The sequence below is a fragment of the Clytia hemisphaerica genome, unplaced genomic scaffold (assembly GCF_902728285.1).
Source record: "Clytia hemisphaerica strain Z4C2 unplaced genomic scaffold, Clytia hemisphaerica genome assembly, whole genome shotgun sequence".
Taxonomy (NCBI): Eukaryota; Metazoa; Cnidaria; class Hydrozoa; order Leptothecata; family Clytiidae; genus Clytia; species Clytia hemisphaerica.
Genome location: NW_027103968.1, coordinates 1102628 through 1122935, shown reverse-complemented (window position 1 = coordinate 1122935; position 20308 = coordinate 1102628). Strand labels below are relative to the sequence as shown.

At 34.7% G+C, this 20308-nt stretch overlaps 2 protein-coding genes across 2 annotated transcripts; one reads left to right on the top strand and one right to left on the bottom strand.

Moving 5' to 3' along the window:
- Positions 1–552: 552 nt before the first annotated feature.
- Positions 553–7166, top strand: LOC136810448 (TNF receptor-associated factor 5-like). Its single transcript, XM_067067010.1, has 8 exons — positions 553–665; positions 1167–1496; positions 2141–2192; positions 3225–3326; positions 3898–4059; positions 4555–4632; positions 4777–4851; positions 5643–7166. The coding sequence occupies exons 2-8, from the start codon at positions 1171–1173 to the stop codon at positions 6864–6866; spliced, it is 2019 nt and encodes a 672-aa protein (XP_066923111.1). The 5' UTR covers positions 553–665; positions 1167–1170; the 3' UTR covers positions 6867–7166.
- Positions 7167–8644: 1478 nt separating this feature from the next.
- On the bottom strand, positions 8645–20229 carry LOC136810445 (sorbitol dehydrogenase-like). Its single transcript, XM_067067008.1, has 11 exons — positions 20117–20229; positions 15238–15302; positions 14733–14766; positions 13769–13933; positions 12053–12212; positions 11521–11639; positions 11240–11305; positions 10568–10740; positions 10020–10141; positions 9012–9179; positions 8645–8706 (listed from the first exon to the last, which is right to left on the bottom strand). The coding sequence occupies exons 2-10, from the start codon at positions 15289–15291 to the stop codon at positions 9020–9022; spliced, it is 1053 nt and encodes a 350-aa protein (XP_066923109.1). The 5' UTR covers positions 15292–15302; positions 20117–20229; the 3' UTR covers positions 8645–8706; positions 9012–9019.
- Between the last annotated feature and the right edge of the window lie 79 nt (positions 20230–20308).

Sequence of the window (20308 nt, the reverse complement as noted above, 5' to 3'; positions counted from 1 at the left end):
AACTAATTTCAGATCTCATATTTTGAAAAAACTGTTTTTTTGGCTTTTACCCCCGGATTTTGGATTTTTCAAAAAAAAATTTCGCTCATTCCATTCTTTGTCCCAAAGTGCCTCAACATACCAAAAATCATTAATCAAGTATTTGTAGTTCTCTCTAAAACGTTGACACAAGATTATTTTGATTTTTCTGAAAAGTCGTACCAAACCCCCGTCTTCCAATTTTTTTTTTAATTTTTTTTTTTTAATATTAACTTTAGGTCATAAATAATAATACCTGGAAGTTTCAAGCCCATATCATTTATAGTCATTGAGTAATCAACATTTAAAGTTAAAAGGTCGATTTTTCAATTTCCAGTGGATGGCCACCTTAATTCAATACGAGGAGCTGCTGGGATATGAGGTTTTGGTTATTTAAATTTCTAAAATTGGTTTCTGATATTCTTATGAACAATAACAACAACAAATATTTCGGTTTTAGAAAAGAGAATTTGAGACAGGTATTTGTTTGTGTCATTGCCTTTTGTGAACAAAACTGACGATAAAAAATTGACGAGCAGTTTATGTATGTGTGTGTGTGTGTGTGGTTGTTTGTGTTGATGCATGCTTCAAGAGAAGGAAAAGCAGTGGAAAGATACATCACAATAAATATAAGTTAAATTCCTAAGGTATATCATGTATACATTTTAGATCCTTAGTTACAATATGTTAACCTGATATCAGATCGCGATTGTTTTCTGAGGCTCTAAAGGGATGGATGAAAGCAAACGATTTGACGGATATGCGATTTCGATTTTGTATGCTGGCCCGGCGGTAGCAAAGATATCTATGATTTTTTAATTTAAAGTTTTTGTTTAGTAATTAGTTCTTGATTTGTGATTCGATTTTAGCTACATAATGTGAAAGGCCTATTTTTCAAAAATTTATAGCCCTTTCTTAACATAATGGCGCAAAACAACATTCTTGTTATTGAATTTACTATTTGTCTTAGATGGTTAACTTCCAAGCCCCTTTAGAGGTTTACCGTACGCTTAAAAAAATCGCGAAAAAAATATGGTCATCTGTTATCAGGTTACATTATGCTTATCTGATAGCTGATGTTTATACTGTTCCATCCATGACTCCATTTATTTGTGTACATACTTCTACATTCTACGTATTGATATTAGGAGGATGGCTTCAAACAGCAAATGCACCAATGATGATTTCCAAAAATCAACAAGCTCACAAAATCAGGATGGAAATAAATGCTCAATTTGCTTGAATCGAATCAAGGAAGATGTCCACAAGCAACTAAGTGGAAAATGTCAAATCTGTTTGGACAAAATCAAAGCTGTTCCTTCTGGTTTCCCATTTGTATTAGCTGGTGAAGAAATCAACGAATTTGAATGTCCAATCTGTTCATTATTGATTCGAAACGCTACGGAATTGAAATGTGAACATCTTTTCTGTGAAGATTGCTTAACTTATTATGAAAAGGACCAGTTGACCAAAGACGGGTAAATCTACAGAAGTTTTTTATGTTTTGCGCTAGGTTTAGGGGAGACCCCATACCCAAATGCGTGATTTTGTTGACGTCTTTAGCATGTGCTTTTTGATACGAAAAGTGGAAATAGTGTCAGGACCAGAGGCAATTAGTAGGGCTGGGTTTAGGTTGAGTTAGGGAATGGTCATGGGCTTGGGAGCGGGTTATAAGAGTAAACGTTCGAATTCTAGAGGCGAAAAAAGAAAATTGAATGTTTGCTTCCATTAAGTTATGTTTAAACTTAACAATGCAAGAAAACCTCCACAAGGAGTTTATCCTGAACTATGCGAACAAAATTTATCTAGCCCTTACTTAGTGATAGAAAACAAAAAGTGCGAGTGGGATTCGCGTAGTTTATTTTTGTTACTTTCATTTGGGGTGAATTTCAGGACCATTTCCAGTTGGATGAGTACCTAGTTCTATGAAAATTTCATCGATTTCGAAAGCTTTACAATGCGAGTTAATACTTCTCTCTGGGTCACAGGATTGAGGAGGTTGAGATATTTTTATTCGCCATCTTTAAACCTTATCACCTGGCCAGATAGCCCTCACTATTTAATAATATCACAAATATTTCTATCTAATCTTGCACTTATTATTGTTATTGATTTGTTTTAGGGATGCAAAATTCTTTTGTCCAGTTTGCCAAGCTGAATACAAATCGAGAGAGGTAGGACTCTGTGTTATGTATCTATTGGAATTGTGTATATATGTGATTGTATTTTAAAAGACTTAAGACTTCTAAGTGCTCCGGATATACCAAGCCCTAGAATTCTCCAACATGGCTCATGGCTTATTACTGCTTGTAATAATACCGTGAGCATAAAAGCGGAGACGGACTGTAAGAATTTTATCGCGTATTATTATCCATATAGCGGTCATTAAGCGGTCACTAAACCGACGTCAGAAAAAAAAAACTTTTTGGTCATTTGCGGCCCGCTCGCAAGGGTACTCAAAACTTGTTGAAGTCATTGCATTGAAGCGAAAAGACTTGGCTGACGCTAGAAAAAAACGTTGTTTGAATTTCCGATATGGATAGTAACAGTAATAGCGTTAAGCTTTCGTTCGTTGTTGTCATTAATTCTGCCCTTGCAGTTTGATTATTAGCCCTCTAGTGCCATTTGCGCCCCCCGCTTCGCGTCGGGCCCAAATGACACTCTCGGGCTAATAATCAAACTGCACGGGCAGAAAATAACAACAACGACCTCAAACTGAACGCTATTGTTATATTTTTTCTCAATCTATAAATAAGTTTCAATTTCTCTGAAGTGATATACAAATATGCATGTTGTATTCTGAGATTACACTATTTCATTGAATCTTTTCTACGTTTCTAACTCGTTATTTGATTGGTACGGCTTTCATCAAAGATCCTGGATGATTACAACGGTTACTTTTTGTTCTCGCTGAATGAAATCGAGATTTGTCGTCACAGTGTTATATTCATACGCTATGACACCCACAGTATCTAAATTGTGCACACACAATTATACTAATAATTATTTTTTAAGAATTAGAATAAGTTTTATTTCAATCCGGGCGGTGTTAAAAAATTAGACCGGCATGAGTCGCGACTCTTCTAGTTTCAAACCTACCGGTACATGACCAAAGAATTGTACGATCTCATCATACGATGTCAGTGGCTTTTGATGGGTTAATTTAGCTGGTGTTAGCAAGTTATACTTTTACGTTTTTACTTTAGAAATTCAACGTTCGATCAACCGATAAGGTCATACAAACTTCATTGAGAGTGAAATGTTTACAAAAGGAATGCGAATGGACAGGCTGTATCAAAGACTACAAGGTAACGAAATACGATGATCTTCTGGTTGAGAGGGGGCACACAGTGGATGAGCCAATTGGAGCAAACAACGCATGCGTTCTTTTAAATCGTTAGTGGTTAAATAGCGGAAAGAACTAAGGGGAATGAATACGTAGGGGTAGGGTTGTGAATGGCAAAATATGTCGTTCTTTATTGTCATTTTTTCGTTTTTTGTCGTTTTTATTCGTTTCTCGTTTTTTCTTCGTTCTTTCATAGTCTCTTTATGGTGGTCTCATTTTGGCACTTCCACTCCCTCGGGACACCTTTTGGTCATCTGTATATCCGTCGGGTCAAATACTTAGAAAAGTCCGTCATTTCCAGTATGTATTGCAAACTTGCCGAGAGGAAGTATCTCTATTAATATGGTATTCTAAGGCTCAATGGGCAAAACTGTGTGCTTACTAAACAAATCAATGATATAGTTCGGGGGCAAAATGAATATCAAGAGTCATTTGATAAATTTATGAATGGATATTATTGATAGTATTCAAGTATACTATATGAAAATAAGCTTTCGGATTATAGTGCCAAATCTTGGTTTTCCTTTTTGTAGAACCATAGCAAGAAGTGTGAATTTTTAGAAGTAGAATGTCCAAACAAAGGTTGCATATACCAAGTTAACGCCAAAGAAATGGAAGAACATCTCAGAGTTTGTTTTTACCGTCAAGTAGAATGTGAATACTGTAACAAAGAATGCTCTTTCACCCAGTTGAAGGTAAGGATATAGATGTTTTGGCGAACGCGATAGTCTTTTGAATAACTAATTACTCCACATACATTACTTTCTCTTAACCAATAAAAACATGATAAATTATCTTGTCTCTAGGTAACTGTTGTGGAGTAATGAGTTATTCAAAAGACCGTCGCGTTAACCAAAACAACTATTAGTATATGATGCTTTGGAATAACGCTGTTAAGCACAAACCTTAACCTTGTCCCTTTGTATCCCAGGCTTTATTTACGCTTCTGATGGACGCCAGAGAATAATGCACAAACCTGTAATCCTGGTGAATTAAAATATATTTGGATTTCTGGGTTAGATTTCGTCCTCTATCAGAATCTATCAAATAAAGAGCTTATCTGATATTCGAATAGCGGATCGGCCACGCAAAGGCAACGCTCAAAAGGAGTGGGCGAGTTCGGCTTCCCACTTTATTTCACAGGATATTTCCATTTAGGAGGATTAAGATAACCACCCTTTTCGTTTTAGGCGCATTACAATAACTGCGAAGGATATCCGGTACCTTGCAACAATTTAGGATGTCCTGATAATATTCAGAGATCTTTGGTATGCCTTTTAATTATATCAGTGAACCGTAACCGATTCAGTTTGATCAAAATAGTTTTTTTTTATTTTATCTAAAACTTTTTAATGTTCATTTTAATATTTTTGCATCTCCAGTCAGTCTAATGAATATATTTATTTCACTAGATGGAAGATCATTTAGAGAATTGTGAGTTCGCGATTGTTTCTTGTCCCTTTCTTGCATTTGGTTGCACAGAAAAGGTAGGCATTTTTATTCATTTGTTATGATTTTTGCTTTAAATTTTGCTTTGATCTCTCACCATACGACATCCACGTGTCACAGACCACCCGGTGAGTGTAGACTCCGCTGGAAAACTTCTCGGGTAAGTTATGGCATGTCTTAAAACTAGCGTAATTTTTAGCGCATTAACTGACAGAAAACGACCAAACAAATCAATGACTGAACATGAAGGGTACCATGATGTAGTTTCTAACCTGATATGTAACCTTATTGTTTTTTCGCTGGTTTTCGCGAAAAACCGCAATAACTGATTATGACGACATAATCGATGACGTCATAAAAACTAAAAATTGAATTTCTCAAGGATTGTTTATCCAATTGTCTTCAAACTTTCACCAAAGGTGTATCCTACTTACGCCAATCATTTGAAGAAAAAAAATCAGTTTTTGCGGATTTTTGCGAAAATAAGCGAAAAAACAATTAGTACCCTTCGTGTTCAGTCATTTATTTGGTAATTTTCTGTCGGCTAATGCAATCTAAAAATTATGGTAATATTCAGTTTTTGAGACATGCCATAACTTACGCGAGTTGGCCAAAACTTCGTCTCAGGTGGGAAAAATCCCTTAAATTTCATTCCCACTTGATTAGTGATTTTAATTTCATGCAAATTTGAAATTCAATTGTTGAAGTATCCAAATTTGGGTCTCTATAGAAATTTTTATCCCAATCATAGGAAAAGTTTCACCAGGCAACTGAAAAAGGGGTATATACTTTTGGATTCAGTCAATGTATATTTTCTTGATTTGAACAGATTCAACGACGTGACATAGAGGACCATAATGGAAAAGCAAAATCGTCACACGACACTCTTCTCTTCCAAATGGTTAACAAAATGAAACACGAAAATGAAGAGAGAGATCAAAAGATTCAACAACAAGACCAAAGAATTGAAGAGTTGGAAAATATCGTCACAAAAAACGAAGAGGAAATCAAAGAGCTTCAAAACAACTCAATACAACAAAAAGCTAGCATTACCAAAGATCTTCTAGCACTTACCGATAAAAATCAATCAATTGAAGACTCTTTAATCAAAACAAACTCAATGACTTCCAATATGAACAAAAACGTGATTGGAATAAACAGCCGTTTTGAGAGGTATGAAAAAACAGCTACAGAGACAGATGAAATAACAAAAGAACAACTTCAGCAACTGAAAAGTCTTCAAAAGTCTAATGAAAAAGCTGTTAAGGTTCTTGAGCCTAAAGTAAATAAAATAGATGCAAAGTTGAAAAAGTTGGAAGAGAGTAAATTGACTGACAGAGTCAAAATCATGGAAAAGCAACTATCAGAGGCAATACAGAAAGAAAAGGCATGTAAAACAGAAATTCTCCAACACACGAAAGATATCGACATTTTAAAAACATTCGCTCTCAAAATGGTTTGGCTTCAACATTTCACGTGTAATCTTCATCAGCATTATCGTCGGCCATCATATTTAACAACCCATCTTTTCAAGCACGACTTTGATCAACATGAAGATGTCAAAAATTGGTCGTTGGTGAAAGCGGAAAGTACCACATCTAAAAACGATTCGGATTTCTTGATTTGTTTAGCTAATTTATATAACAACTTTTCTACGATAATATTTCCAGATACCTATGCCGAAAGGTGGCTCAAATTAACGAAAATAATGAGAGATGGTGAACTTTTTGCTGGATTAGGAGCTATGTTCGTCCGAGTCTACTGCTTGGCATTATCAAATCACATACAAGTTACCGTTTCAAATGAAGTTTTTCCATTTAAAGAACCGTGGTATCGACACTCGATGTTCGTTACAACCTTAAAATTAAATCCATTTGTTGTAAAGGTTATTGCAAATCCACCGAAAACAATACGGCTTCTTCACCCTTTTGTTGAAGAAAAATCAATCTTCTTAAAAAATGGTGTACCAGAATCTCTGAATGAATTTAGCTTAGATACAGAGAGTGGTATGCTTTATAATTATGAAGAGTATCTCTTGCAAATTGAGTACTGAAATAAAACATATGTGGACATACGTTCATCAGTATATGAAAAACAAGGTTTTAATTTGGTTTGCTGAAAACTATCTAAAAACGGTATTCATCAAAGAAATCAAAACAATTTGAAAACTGCAACACGTATAAAATGGGTCAAATACTATGTATTCATTCTTGTATAGACAAAACAGTTTCAACAATAACGTCAAGCCTTTTGTTGGAGAAATCTTCTTGATTTTTGAAATTATTTTTTATAACGTTTGATAGCTAGAAATTTATTATCCTTAGATAAAAAGTTGTATTTAAGGAAGGGTGGGTCACTTGATAAAAAGATTTACAACAATGGCTCTGAAATTTCTCCTTTCCTTTTAATGAAAACGAGAAGTGAAATTTAAAAAATTAAAAAATTAAAATTTTTTTTTCCTTTTCACCAAAAGTTGAATTTTTTTCTCCTTTTCACCAAAAGGTGAAATTCTTTCTCTTTGCCCTTTGACGAAATAAGTTTCAAACGTGCACGTATGGTGGACAGTGTGGTTACCACCTAGCTGAGCTGACAAAACAAGACGGAAGTACCATGCACGAAAGGGAGGAAATTCACCCTCAGAGCCATCGTACTTCAATTTTTTAAATTATACCTCTCCTTTTCATTTAAAGGAAAGGAGAAATGGGCTCTTCCAGAAAAAAATTGTACATGGGGGGTGGAGGATATTTTGTCCAGGGGATAGCAAAAAATCATCAAAATTTGCCTTGTCCGGGGGGTAAATTTGCTCTGTCCGGGGGTAATTGTTATATCCTCCACCCCCCATGTACAATTTTTTTCTGGAAGAGCCCAATCTTGAAAAAGAGAATAAATTCGCTTGCAGAGCCTTCGTACTACTTTCTAATTCCAAAGTAATAAACTTTTATATTTTTAAATTTTAGTTTAAACTCTCTTGGAATCCTTAGTCTACATCTACGGTCGATGAAAGATTTTCTCGTGCAGTTATAGAAAAAGGACATATTTGAAAAAACAAAAACATTTTCATTCACAGGTATGAAATGATGGTTTGAAGGTGAACTTGTTGTGCATTATTATGTCTGGAATGTTCTCTTTGAGAGTTAGTTTTCATGAATTTTAATTTCATTTCATTTCGATAGGGCTTGATGGGACAAAATTCCAATCGAAATCAAAATTCCTTACCTTAGGCGAAAATAAAAAAATTTTCTGACCCGGCCGCAGACTATGGGTTCATCATAAAGAAAATCAAGTTGACCGTTCAAACTATCAAACGTCGTTTGGTTAGATATTTCCGCTTGTAAATCAAGTTTTGTTCGTTAGTAGTTGATACATTAGTATTCAGGGCTTACTTCATACTGTTTGTACATAAGAGGTACGAGAGCTTTTTTCCTTCACCCGCATCCCGGAAACACTATATCTTTTTATTTTCGCCTTACATGAAATCAAACCACATTTTTCAGGCATCGAATGCAATCTTCACCACTATTCGATTTACAGTAGATGTAAAGAAAGTTGTATGTTAGAATAATTTTCTTTCTTCTACTTGAAAATTATTAGAAGAAAAAAGAAATACAGTATTATTTGACATCATCAGAAATAAAATATAATTATGACAAAATAAATATTAAATATCGAAAGAAAATTTTAAATAAAAAAAGATGCAAAAAAATTTACAATCACCTAATTTTAAGATTATCGAAAAAATTATAAAAGAGAAGGGGGTCAAAAGATGATTTACATCAATCGAAATTTTATAAAAAAGAGAAGTGTTACAAAAACGGCAATAGTAGATCTTCGCCAATGGATAAAAAACAAAACAGAACATACCAGACGGGGTAGGCTAGTTTCCTAGTCTCTCTCACAGATATCTGTAAAGCCCGAAGGGCTAGATTTGCGGCTTTTATAAAAAAGTGAAGCTCATCTTTGGAAGGATTTCCTACCAGAGTCACGTGACTAAAATATGCAATTTCACCGGTTTGAGAGATGTGAAATAGTGTTTGTCGCCTACGTTTTTTGATCTCGCGCTCCGAAAACAATTAAAATGCTAGATCCTATCCATCGGCACGAAATTTAAAAAGTCAAATTTTTGCTTCACTTTTTTTTGCTGGAGAAAGCTTAAAGTTGCAAATCTAGCCCTTCGGGCTTAGATATCTGTGGTCTCTCTTTCTCCAGTTACTCTTCATGACAAGAGATCATGACTTTGATTGTATTACATCCAGGAGAGCTACTGGTGGTGAATGCTTTATGAGATTCTTCAAGTTTGAAACGATGAGTGATTAAAGGTTTGACGTTGACTTTACCAGAAGCTACCAAATCCAATGCTGTTGGATAGCTAGAGATTGTAAAAAGAAATACGCATATCATATAACATCAAATCAAATTCTCTAAAAATCATTGAAACCAGAACCAATACAATTAATTTACGAATGGGAGAGAGCGCACGGGTTTGACGGGCTGACGGTATTAACCCTTTTTTCCGTCGGTGTTTTAGTGTTTGAAGAAAAAAGTGACGGTGTTTTCGTTTCAAATATGCCATGCAGTGACAAAATATAAGAACTTTAGCAATTCATGTCGTTGTTGACGGTGACCCAAGGGAAATGTGTCGGTATTTCGGTGTCTGAAATCCTTGTATGTTCCCTTTACAAATAGTTTCTTTAAAAGTTTTACACCCTTTAATGTGGAGTTTAAGCACCCCAAATTAAATTAAATAAGATTTCACGACATTTTCTCATTTCGATTATTTAGGTAAGGAGGGTATTTTTCAAGCACTTCTTACTGTACCACCGTTTTTACAATTCGTTATTCAAGTTCAGATTCAATTTTGTGAAAAATTAAACACGAAAGTTAAAAAAAAGCAAAGTAGAGAAATGATGGTGCAAAAAACTTGATGAACAATCAACTTAATGGGTCTAAGAAGAAATTATGGAAGGTGAAAGCAATTAAAGATTGTTTTTCATTAATCAAGTTAGAATTTTTAGGCTATTAAGATGCATGAAAACACCTATTTAGGACCTTTTGAGGGCAAAAATTCCTTCATCGCCCAACTATGATGCCCGACATTTAGTACTACATTGAAACTCAATTTTTCGGACCAAAACGGTGGCAAGGAAAAGTGCTTAGAAAAAAAACCTGGTAGTAACAGATCTCTTGTCAAATAAATGTCTTTATTTACCAATTGACGTATCTGAAATTCCCTCTGACGTCAATTTCGCGCACTAATACTTCGAAAATCGGGAGATTAATTTCTGCTTTGCCCATTCCAACCAACATTGCAATCCCTCCGGATGCTGTTGCCTGTAAATTTCAAGAAAAACAATTTTGAATTGAAGGGACTAACGAGAAACATAATTCCGCGTACTGAAGAACGGTCTTCTCGGCTGCTGATAGTTTCGATTGAGAAATCAATAGTAATTTTATGTATTTGCGCTTTTTAGGCGGAGTGAAACGATTTGAAATAACCCGCAGTGTTTTGATCCGCAAAATCAAAGACGGTAAAAGTGCTGATTTACCGTCGTCCTCAGTCAATCAGGATCCAGACAAATCAGAAACTTTCCGTCTCTGTCGCAAACACAAAGTCGCCAAAAAAGAATATTTTTGACGTCTTTTTATAGTATTTAAGATGAAATAAACATTTCAAAATGATAAAAATTTTGGCGTTTTGATACTCATCGCCCATCCTTCAGACCTTGAAAAGTAGTGTGCAAAAGATTTTTTACTCACATAGATAGCAGTATGGACACTCGATTCAGCTCCACTACATTCGATTGTTTTATCGATTCGACCGAATTCTTTCTTCACTTGCTCAGCTACTTCTCGTCCATCGCGTGATGTGATTTTGAATGTCATGTCTGCACCTAGCTCTTTCGCTACTTTCAATCGATTCTCGTCTAGATCTATGGTAAAACATAACGATTTTTTTACCATACTTGACCAACCATTATCGGAGAAGATCGATAATGAAAGAAGAATCTCTCGAAACGTAGCAAAAGGTAGAATAACTTCCAATATAAATTTAAACATTATCTATCAACCCACATTCTGGTACATTTAAAACAATACGACGAAGACGGAGTGGTTAAATGAACCCCTATAAGATATTTTTGCACGTTTCTGTTTTGTTCGACTCTACCCATCATAGTACCCATTTTTGTCAAACATTATTATGGGTGGCATCCAAGTTTACAAATATCGAAAAACATTTTTTCATGAAATACCGGTCATAATATGATTACCTGAAATTCGGCCTTTCAACACCAGAAAACCGGTCAATACCGTAATCTCAGAACCCCCATATTATTTATAATAGCTCAACTTGTATCTAAAAAAACATTTCCTATTTGTACATTTCGCTATATTTTTAAAGGATGTGTATGACAATGAAATCGGACCTACCAGTAATACAAACTTGTGTAGCACCGCATGCTTTTGCAACCAATAACGATACCAAACCGATTGGTCCTATAAATAAAGAATTATGTTTTGAAACGTATCTTATCTAGGGAATATTTTATCACAGTTAGCAATTCCAGGTTTATCCTATAAAAGTATATCCTTTTTAAAGATTTTGTGACTTTTTAAAAATTGTGTGATTTCGATCTGCCTATCAATGAAGCGTTGTTCGCGATTCAAAATGAAGGCCAAAACAAAAGATAACAACAAGAAACATTATTAACCTGCGCCACAGACCAATATATGATCCCCCATTTTGACTTGTGCTCGTTTGCATGCGTTGACAGCGACTGATAGAGGTTCCAACAATGCACCTTCTTCACATGACACGTGGTCAGGTAATCTGCAGAGTACGTAACAAGAAAAATTTCTTATGTTTTTTGTACATTGTAGGAGAATAGTTTTTCTCAAAACTTACGGAAATTTATCAAAAGTTATCAAGCATTTTCATTGTGTTATCATTGTTTTCAATGTTTATTTGTCCTGATGATGATAGGTAAAGAATCAAGCTCAATCAAGAATAAAGGTTTGATTCAGAATGAATAAATTTGAGAGAGAATAATGCTGCTTGAAATGACTTTAATATATAATCCTACCATAATTCATGATCTGAATTTAAGTTACTGGCAAAATGAAAAACCCGATGTTTGAATTTTGAAGTTTACAATATGAATCTTTACTTTGCGTTTTCAAAAAAAAAATCTCCCTTCCTTAATTCCTATTCATTTTACATAATAAGGAAAATAAGCAACGTACTTGTAGCAGAAATCAGCAGCATGAACATAATAACGACAAAGACTCCCATCGATAGGTGGCGTTGCACAAAATTCCATCTTTGGACATAAATTGTATGAACCAGTTTTACAACAATCACACATTCTGCATGGTACTCCAGGTTCAATTGCTACGCGATCTCCTACATTATGAATAAAGACGATTTTCAGATCACAATCGAACAGATAGATTAATTAAGTCAAGAAATTTAGTAGATTTTAAACTAAAAATCTTCATTCGCAGTTCTTTGGTTTTAAACTCTCAACTGTTGACTTTGATGTCATTATGTACGTATGTTGACGAGGCAAATTTTTTTCCGTAGACGGGCGGAGATATCTTTAATGGTCGGAAATATCATAGCGTAATGGTCGGAAATATCATTTGATGGTCGGAAATATCCAAAACTCTGAAAATTTGAAAATTTGATGGTCGGAAATATCTTTTGATGGTCGGAATTATCATTTGATGGTCGGAAATATCCAAAGCTCTAAAAATTTGAAAATTTGATGGTCGGAAATATCCCGCGCTTTTAAAAATGCTTCATCAGCAAAAAAATGTAAACAAAGATTGTAGCAAAGGTGGTGTTGTGTGGCCAACTTGTTGTGTGTGCCAGAGTAGTTTTTTATTTTAAGTTTTTGAGACACTATCTGAGAACTGTTCTGTTTTTTAGTTCTTTATACAGTATTTTACACAAGACGTAGACAGCTTTTTAGGGAGAGAAAGTGGTATTAACCTTTTTATTCAAACACGACTCTTCTTTCTTTCTTGTCTTTTTTATATCCTTTCCTCCTCTAGCCCCCACTGTTCTCAAATCACCCTAAAGCTAGTCCCAACCCTACCTATGGACACCCTCTCATTCTAGACCTTACCCGGGGGGGGGGGCACTCGATCTGAAAATGACCATACGTTCGGCAGAAAATTTGGCTTCCAAAATCAAACACGTACAGTGCATCCAGCTGGCAGTGCATGCAGTGAAAATTTGGCCAACAATTGACCCTTACAGTGGGGGCCAGAGGAGGAAAGGATATAAAAAAGACAAGAAAGAACGTGTTTGAATAAAAAGTTCAATACCACTTTCTCTCCCTAAAAAGCTTGTCTGGCACACACAACAAGTTGGCCACACAACACCACCTTTGCTACCATCTTTGTTTACATTTTTTTGCTGATGAAGCATTTTTAAAAGCGCGGGATATTTCCGACCATTAATTTTCAAATTTTTCCGACCATCAAATGATATTTCCGACCATCAAATGATATTTCCGACCATCAAAAGATATTTCCGACCATCAAATGATATTTCCAACCATCAAATGATATTTCCGACAATTAAATTTTCAAATTTTCAGAATTTTGGATATTTCCGACCATCAAAAGATATTTCCGACCATCAAATGATATTTCCGACCATTACGCTATGATATTTCCGACCATTAAAGATATTTCCGCCCGTCTACGGAAAAAAAATTTGCATCGACAAGTAGGGTAAAAAAAAGTCAACGCTTGTAAGGTGATTACAAAAAGCCGGTACCGTCATTATAGGTCAGGTGGTTTCTATACAGACATGATGACATCATTACAAGCCTTCATTGCTTAATCTTTTCCTTAAAACATTGATATTAATAGAATTTCCTAAAATAGTTCATTATTGAGAATGGAGTATTGATTGATTCCAAGATTAGTCGACCATATTAGAATTACCTTTTTTCAAATGCTCTACTCCCTCTCCAGTTTCGACAACAATACCACTAGCCTCGTGTCCCAACACCATAGGTGCATTAACAACAAAGTCACCAATACGACCATGCTTCCAGTAATGTACATCTGATCCACAAATTCCCACTGAATGCATTGATAATAGTACCTCTGAAATATGTAAGGAAATTAAAAGACTAAACCTTTTACTACCTTGGTACCTTCCACAGTAGACACCCCATGTCTACCCCATGTATTATATTATGCCAAAATAACGCTTTCGATAAGTTTGTTTTAAACAAAACTAAAATATTGACAATCAAGGGATTAATATCAGCGTTTTTATGCGCTTTTTCCGGAAATTTTCGGATGAAAAGCTCAATTATTTCTCAAAAAACTTTTAACTAACCAAAATAATTGTTATCCACATAGAGGTCACCAGGTACTAATGGACTTAAAAGCCCTTTGTCATTGGCTTATTATTGAAGTAAGACTATCTGTAACTAAAAAAATAGGAAGACCCGAATTAATTCATTAATTCATGTTTTGTTTTAAAAGATGAAAATTGTTTTACAAATTTAAGTAAAATGTAATCCCAAAGTTGTTAAATATTAAAACCGATTTCACTTGCATCATGTACTGATGTTGTTATTTTTTAATTGATTTTACTTTATTATTTTACAATTTATATTTATTAAGTTTAAACTTTAGAAATATAGATTTGATATGGAATAGTAAAATAAGGGTAAGATGATTTTGCCTATCTAGTTTACACAGCACTGTTTTCAAAGCCTCGAAATGGCGACTTCAAATGAGTCAAAATATTGTTGGATAGAGATCGCTTTCTTTTTAAAATTTCGATTTTCGGTTAAGACTTATTTTTGTTTATTTTGTTTATTTGGAGGGCTTGGAGACATATTGCTTGGTTTAAGTACTTTTGAATTGAACAAATATCACTTTCAATACTTACGATTCGGTCCAGGTTTGGGAGTTGGTCTTGACTCCTAGATGCACATAATTTGAAAAAAAAGAAAAGTAAATAAGATTATTTTAAAGTAGAATTTTTTTTTAAGATTTTTTTTTATATATTATAAACCAAAAAAATCCATTTTAGCAAGTTGAAATAAAACAACAAATATACATCATGGTAACTGCCTAAAGGAATAAATTGGGTGTGGGTGGGAATTTAATTTGGTGGTTGAAGAATATTATTGGCCAAAAATTGTCACTGTAAAGAAAAAACTGTTTAGAAACCTTGAAAAAGCACAAATTAGGAAAATAAATAAATAAAACACATATAGCGAGAATTTAATTTTGTTGACTACAAAAAAAGAAATTTTGGCAGGAACTTAATTTGGTGGATTTTAGGCCAAATATTTCTATCCCCCAAAATTTATTTTTATCCTTGAGGTTTTTCAAAAACAAGTAAAATGGTGTTATAATTTGCTTTTTAAATAATTAATTTTTTTACTCACAATCCTCATATCATCAATTCCATACAAAACACAAGATAAATTATCAGCAGCCATCTTTTTTTGATCTGAAAAAATATAAGAATTAGAAAGCACCAGAAAACTAGGGGCAACTTTTGCATGGAAATTTACACGTCAAAAGAAGCGTTTTAGGATGTAGACTTACAATACCTGTTAAGTGTTAATAAGATTAATTTTTTGTCCCTTTTGAGAAATCGTGTTTTATGACCTTGTAACTTATGACATCCATAAAAATTAAAATTAAAATTTGACTATCTCAAAAAGTACTAATCAAAAGACATTGAAATTTTGCCCAATGACAGTAGTGGTGATTTCCAATTTTTTTTCTGATAATGTCAAACGTCCCTGTTTAGAAAACCAAATTTTCTTTTTTAGAATATACCTTACAATCTAGTTTTCATATAATTTATAGAAACTAGATTGCTGACGTGTGGAAAGGAATTTAGGCATGACTGATCCTTTTGTTTCGATAATAACATCAAAGCGGGAATTAATTTTCTTCTCGTTTCTTTATTTCCTTTTTCTTTCTTATCAGTTCACGCTTTCCCTCACTACTTCCAAAGCGTGGTTAGCTCAAGCGATTAGATCGTCTGTCTCATATGCATGGGGCTCCGAGTTCGATTCCAATGGATGTCCAATTTTTCAATTCTTCAATTCTTCAATTTTCTTTTTTTAATTCTCCTTCTTTTATAATGAAGGTCCATCAAACAAGTAGCTAGCATATATTACCTCCGCTCTCTGTCTAAGGTTTAGATAAGCTATGATAGCATCACTTAATAAGAACTTTTTTAATTTTTTGTTTCTTTTTTTTGCCAAAAGCGATTATTCAAGGCTGAGATATAGAAGAATGGGTATAGGCGTTTGCGCCTGCATTTGCTGACTGACAGTTTCACTTTCATTTTCACTACTTTTACTTTCACTTTCAGCCAGCGAGTGAGCGAGCGATTCTTTGTAAGAGAATCGTCATATAACTTCTTTCAGAATCATTGAACTTCTCGTTTTATACTTTAAAAGCACAATAATAATTGATTTTCCGGGTCAAAATGTTTGACACTTGATCCAATCGTTTGCTCATCTTTCTTGTGGTCATTATTTGAATTTCAGTATTCAATGCTTATAAAATACGGTTGTTATAAGGGTATTAAACTTCTCACTAGGAGGGAACAGATCATAAATTCGAATTGAACGCGTAATTACTAATAGCAATTAACATTACATAAGGCTGGACTTAAAAAACCGACCCTACCTCGAAACCTGCCGACCCAAAAAATATTATTGCCATTTTTTTTTCCTTCAAAAACTTCAAACAATAAAAAATCAAAACTCGTATTTTGTTTGTCTCAAGCATAAGAATCGTAAATTCCCTGCTAGCACTTCTGTTTTTCATTCAAAATTACCTAAATGTAAACAAACTGTTAACCCTTCCATGGACGGAAATTTCATAAATCGCCAAAATAAAAAAGAGATTTCGACCGACCGTCCCACCTCCAAAATCTAGGGTCGGGTGACGGCAAACCAACAATATTTTAAGCCCAGCCTAACGCGTCGATATCTCTTCACTCTAATGAAAATGTGATACAAAATTAAAGTGATGAGGGAATCACAAAAACAAAATCACGAATTGAAAAAATTGAACACCCATTGGAATCGAACTCAGAGCCCCATGCATATGAGACAGACGATCTAACCGCTTGAGCTTAACCACGCTTTGAAAGTAATGAGAGAAAGGGTGAACTGATAAGAAAAAAAGGAAAGAAAATTAATTCCCACTTTGATGTTATTATCGAAACAAAAGGATCAGTCATGCCGAAATCTAGTTTCTCTAAATATGAAAACTAGATTGTAAGGTATATTAGGTATAAAGAAAAGTTGGTTTTCTAAACAGGGACGTTGTCAGTAGAAATTAGCAAAAGTCTATTGTGGCATAAAAAATGAGGACATATCGTTTTTCAAAAACCTTTTATCGTGAATTGCTTCCTCATATAGTAATAAACATGAAAATTTCATCCTATTTTGATCATTGGTTTTTGAGATATTCCAAATTTTAAGTTTTCTCAGGTGAGTTAAGGCAAGTTTAAACCCAATTTAAAAAATTTAATTCCCAATTTTCCCACCGCTTCCCATTGTTACTTAACTCTCAATTATAGCTCAAAAGAAGGGTATTAGCAAGATGGTTACGGAAAGTGCGGGGTCAAAAATTTAAATTAAGCCAATTTCAAGATATCGACCCAAAACTGATTTTGACGTTATGAATTTTGTCAAAAAAAGATGTCATAGGCAAGATTCAAAGACGTCATTATTGAAAAATGGCAATAACTTCAAATCTATAAAGCAATCAACCCCAAATTTCTGAAATATTTCATGAAAAAAATGACCAAAGTAAAATAGTGTTTTGTTTCCGGAATGCGGGTGAGGCAAAAACTTTCTCGTGCAGCAGGCCGCAAAATAATTTTGCTTGGGTAAGTTATGGCATGTCTTAAAACTACCATAATTTTTAGATCCCATTAGCCAACAGAAAATGACCAAACAAATGACTGAACATGAAGGGTACTATGATGAAGTTTCTAACCTGATGTGTATAACCTAATACAGCCTAGACTAATGTTAAATTTCCTTTCCGCGCAAATTCGTCACATTTTGTCTCGATAACCTCATAACTACGGAACTTATCCTTAGAGGCAATCGAGCAAGAACAATAGAAAAAATCTTTATTTGGCTCTGTTGAAAAATTGCAAAATAGAAACTTGCTTAAATTCACAATACTGATTCTTTACCCCAAAACGAAACTTTTCTATTTTGTAAATCTTTCTTACACTTCCCCATACGTAAAATATAGAGTACTTTCGTTTTCCCCCCAAACTTACGAGGGAAAAAAGTTAAGACCGCGTGTTGTCCTCGCGGACTTCCCCAGCGTAATTTATTTGTGTGATGTCATAATGTTATTGTTCTCTTTCTCAGATTATTACTGACGGCATTTCAATCGCTTACGGGATTGGACAATGGTTGACAATAGATCGTGACGTAAACAATCCAATGACGCACGACGAATGAAAGTTCATTTTGGGTGGCTTGATAACACTCGTAATTTCTTTATTTCTCTAGTGTATTTCGTTTTGGAAGAAGAACTATATGGTAGAAAATAGGGTTCTATACTAGTATTTTTAACTTTGATATTTTAAATGCCTATTTTAAAGAAAATTTCGTAAGTGGGCGGAAAATAAAAACGCCTTTGTTTTGAACGCCCGACTGCCAAAATCTCGGGATTCTGGGACTTCTTTTGAGACGGGGGTTAGACATGAAAACGAAGAACTAAGTAGAATCGACTTTTTCGAACTTAAAATACAATGTAAAATATTTTTGTAATCAAAAATTATATTCAACAATTATATTGAAAAGTAATAATTCGTTATAAGGAATGATAACTTGTGCGGAAAAGAAAGTCTTCATTTATTGATCCCCGGATTTTTCATCGCATAATTTCTACGGGAAATCGAAAGTAATTTCATTTGGCTTGTGATGTTTGAGAGCTTGGATGTTGGGAAGCTGCAAGGATAAAGGTAAACAAATTATAGTCTTTTTTCTGAAAGAAAATTTAACATTAGTCTAGGCTGTAATAGACCTTATCGGAGTTTTTGATTTTTCTAAAAAAGCGATGCATTGTGGGATTGTTTTGACTGTATTACAATAGAATTCCATTGAGGAATTCCTAAGAGATTTCTATTGTAATACACTCGAAACAATCCCACAATGTATCGCTTTTTTAGAAAAATCAAAAACTCTGATAAGGTCTATTTTCGCGAAAAATAGGGTTTTTTCGTTTTTTACCAATTTTTGCTGACCTCATCAAAATTTCAGTTACCCACCACAATGTCACGGTACCGTCAACTGCTCCAACTTGGGACGAGTGGTCGCAACATGGGACTGATTTGATTGGTCGGTCCAATTATTTGATGGCTATGCAAGTTTCCCTCCACTGGCATAGCCATCAAATGGCTGACCAATCAAAGCAGCAAAATTTCAAAACAATGATCTATGCAGCTCCGCTCGCAGGCATTTCGCTAAATGCACAGAGCGCGACGGCCCATTTTCCCTTTCCTATCTTTCACCTTACCTGTTTATTCTACTTTCTGAGACTTACTTTTTCATTTCTGACTGAGTTTTCATACCTGTCAATCATTTGTCCATCAATTTCGACCAGTCTAATTTTCGCACCAAGTGGGATTCGAACCACCACCAAAGAAAGACCTTCAGATTCGGAAGCCAGCGTTCTATCCGTTGAGCCATCGCCGCACAGCAAAACCCCGCAATTCATAACACATTATACCGAACTGGCAAAAGACGGGGGTAATGTTATTATAATATGGGTAAAAGTACCCCTTTTTTAAACCTGACTGAGATTCGAGCCGTTACTTGCAACCCTGCGGGGCCCAAGGCGCCGAGTATGCACCCGGAACAGTGACAAGCCGTTACTAGCAACCCTGACCCTACCTCCCAATACCCCCTGAATCACGGAATGACAGATAGGAAAAATTATCGGGGAAAAAAATTGTTCTGCGCGCTCTGTGCATTTAGCGAAATCTCTCGCAGCTCTACTCTACCATTTTTTTTTGTTTTGATTTAACTTTGCATTTTAATGACCAGCCAGGTCATTCAGTTGAGGGCTATGCATGTTAGTCTCCACTGATGCAAGTTACCCAATCTCGATCTCACGGTGTTATTACTTATTATTATAATCAATTTGAATGAAAATTGGAAAGATGCAAACTAAAAGGCAGTTTAAAATAAAAGAAATTTAGAGCTTGGTTAACCAGTATAAGAATGAGAAGCAAATACCTTTTGCCTTTTTAGTACTCTTACTTACCTTTTTTTATTATTGGGGTGGAGATGGAGGTGTGAGCTTTGATTTGAAAATTGAAATGCAAATAAATGCTGTTCCTGTCGGTGAAAGGAGCGAGCGGCAGAGGTCAGTACGATAGCAATCGAAAGCGAAAGTATTTAAAATTCCAAGAATTCCCCACACTGTAACAGGGCGTTAACCTGACGTCAATGGCGC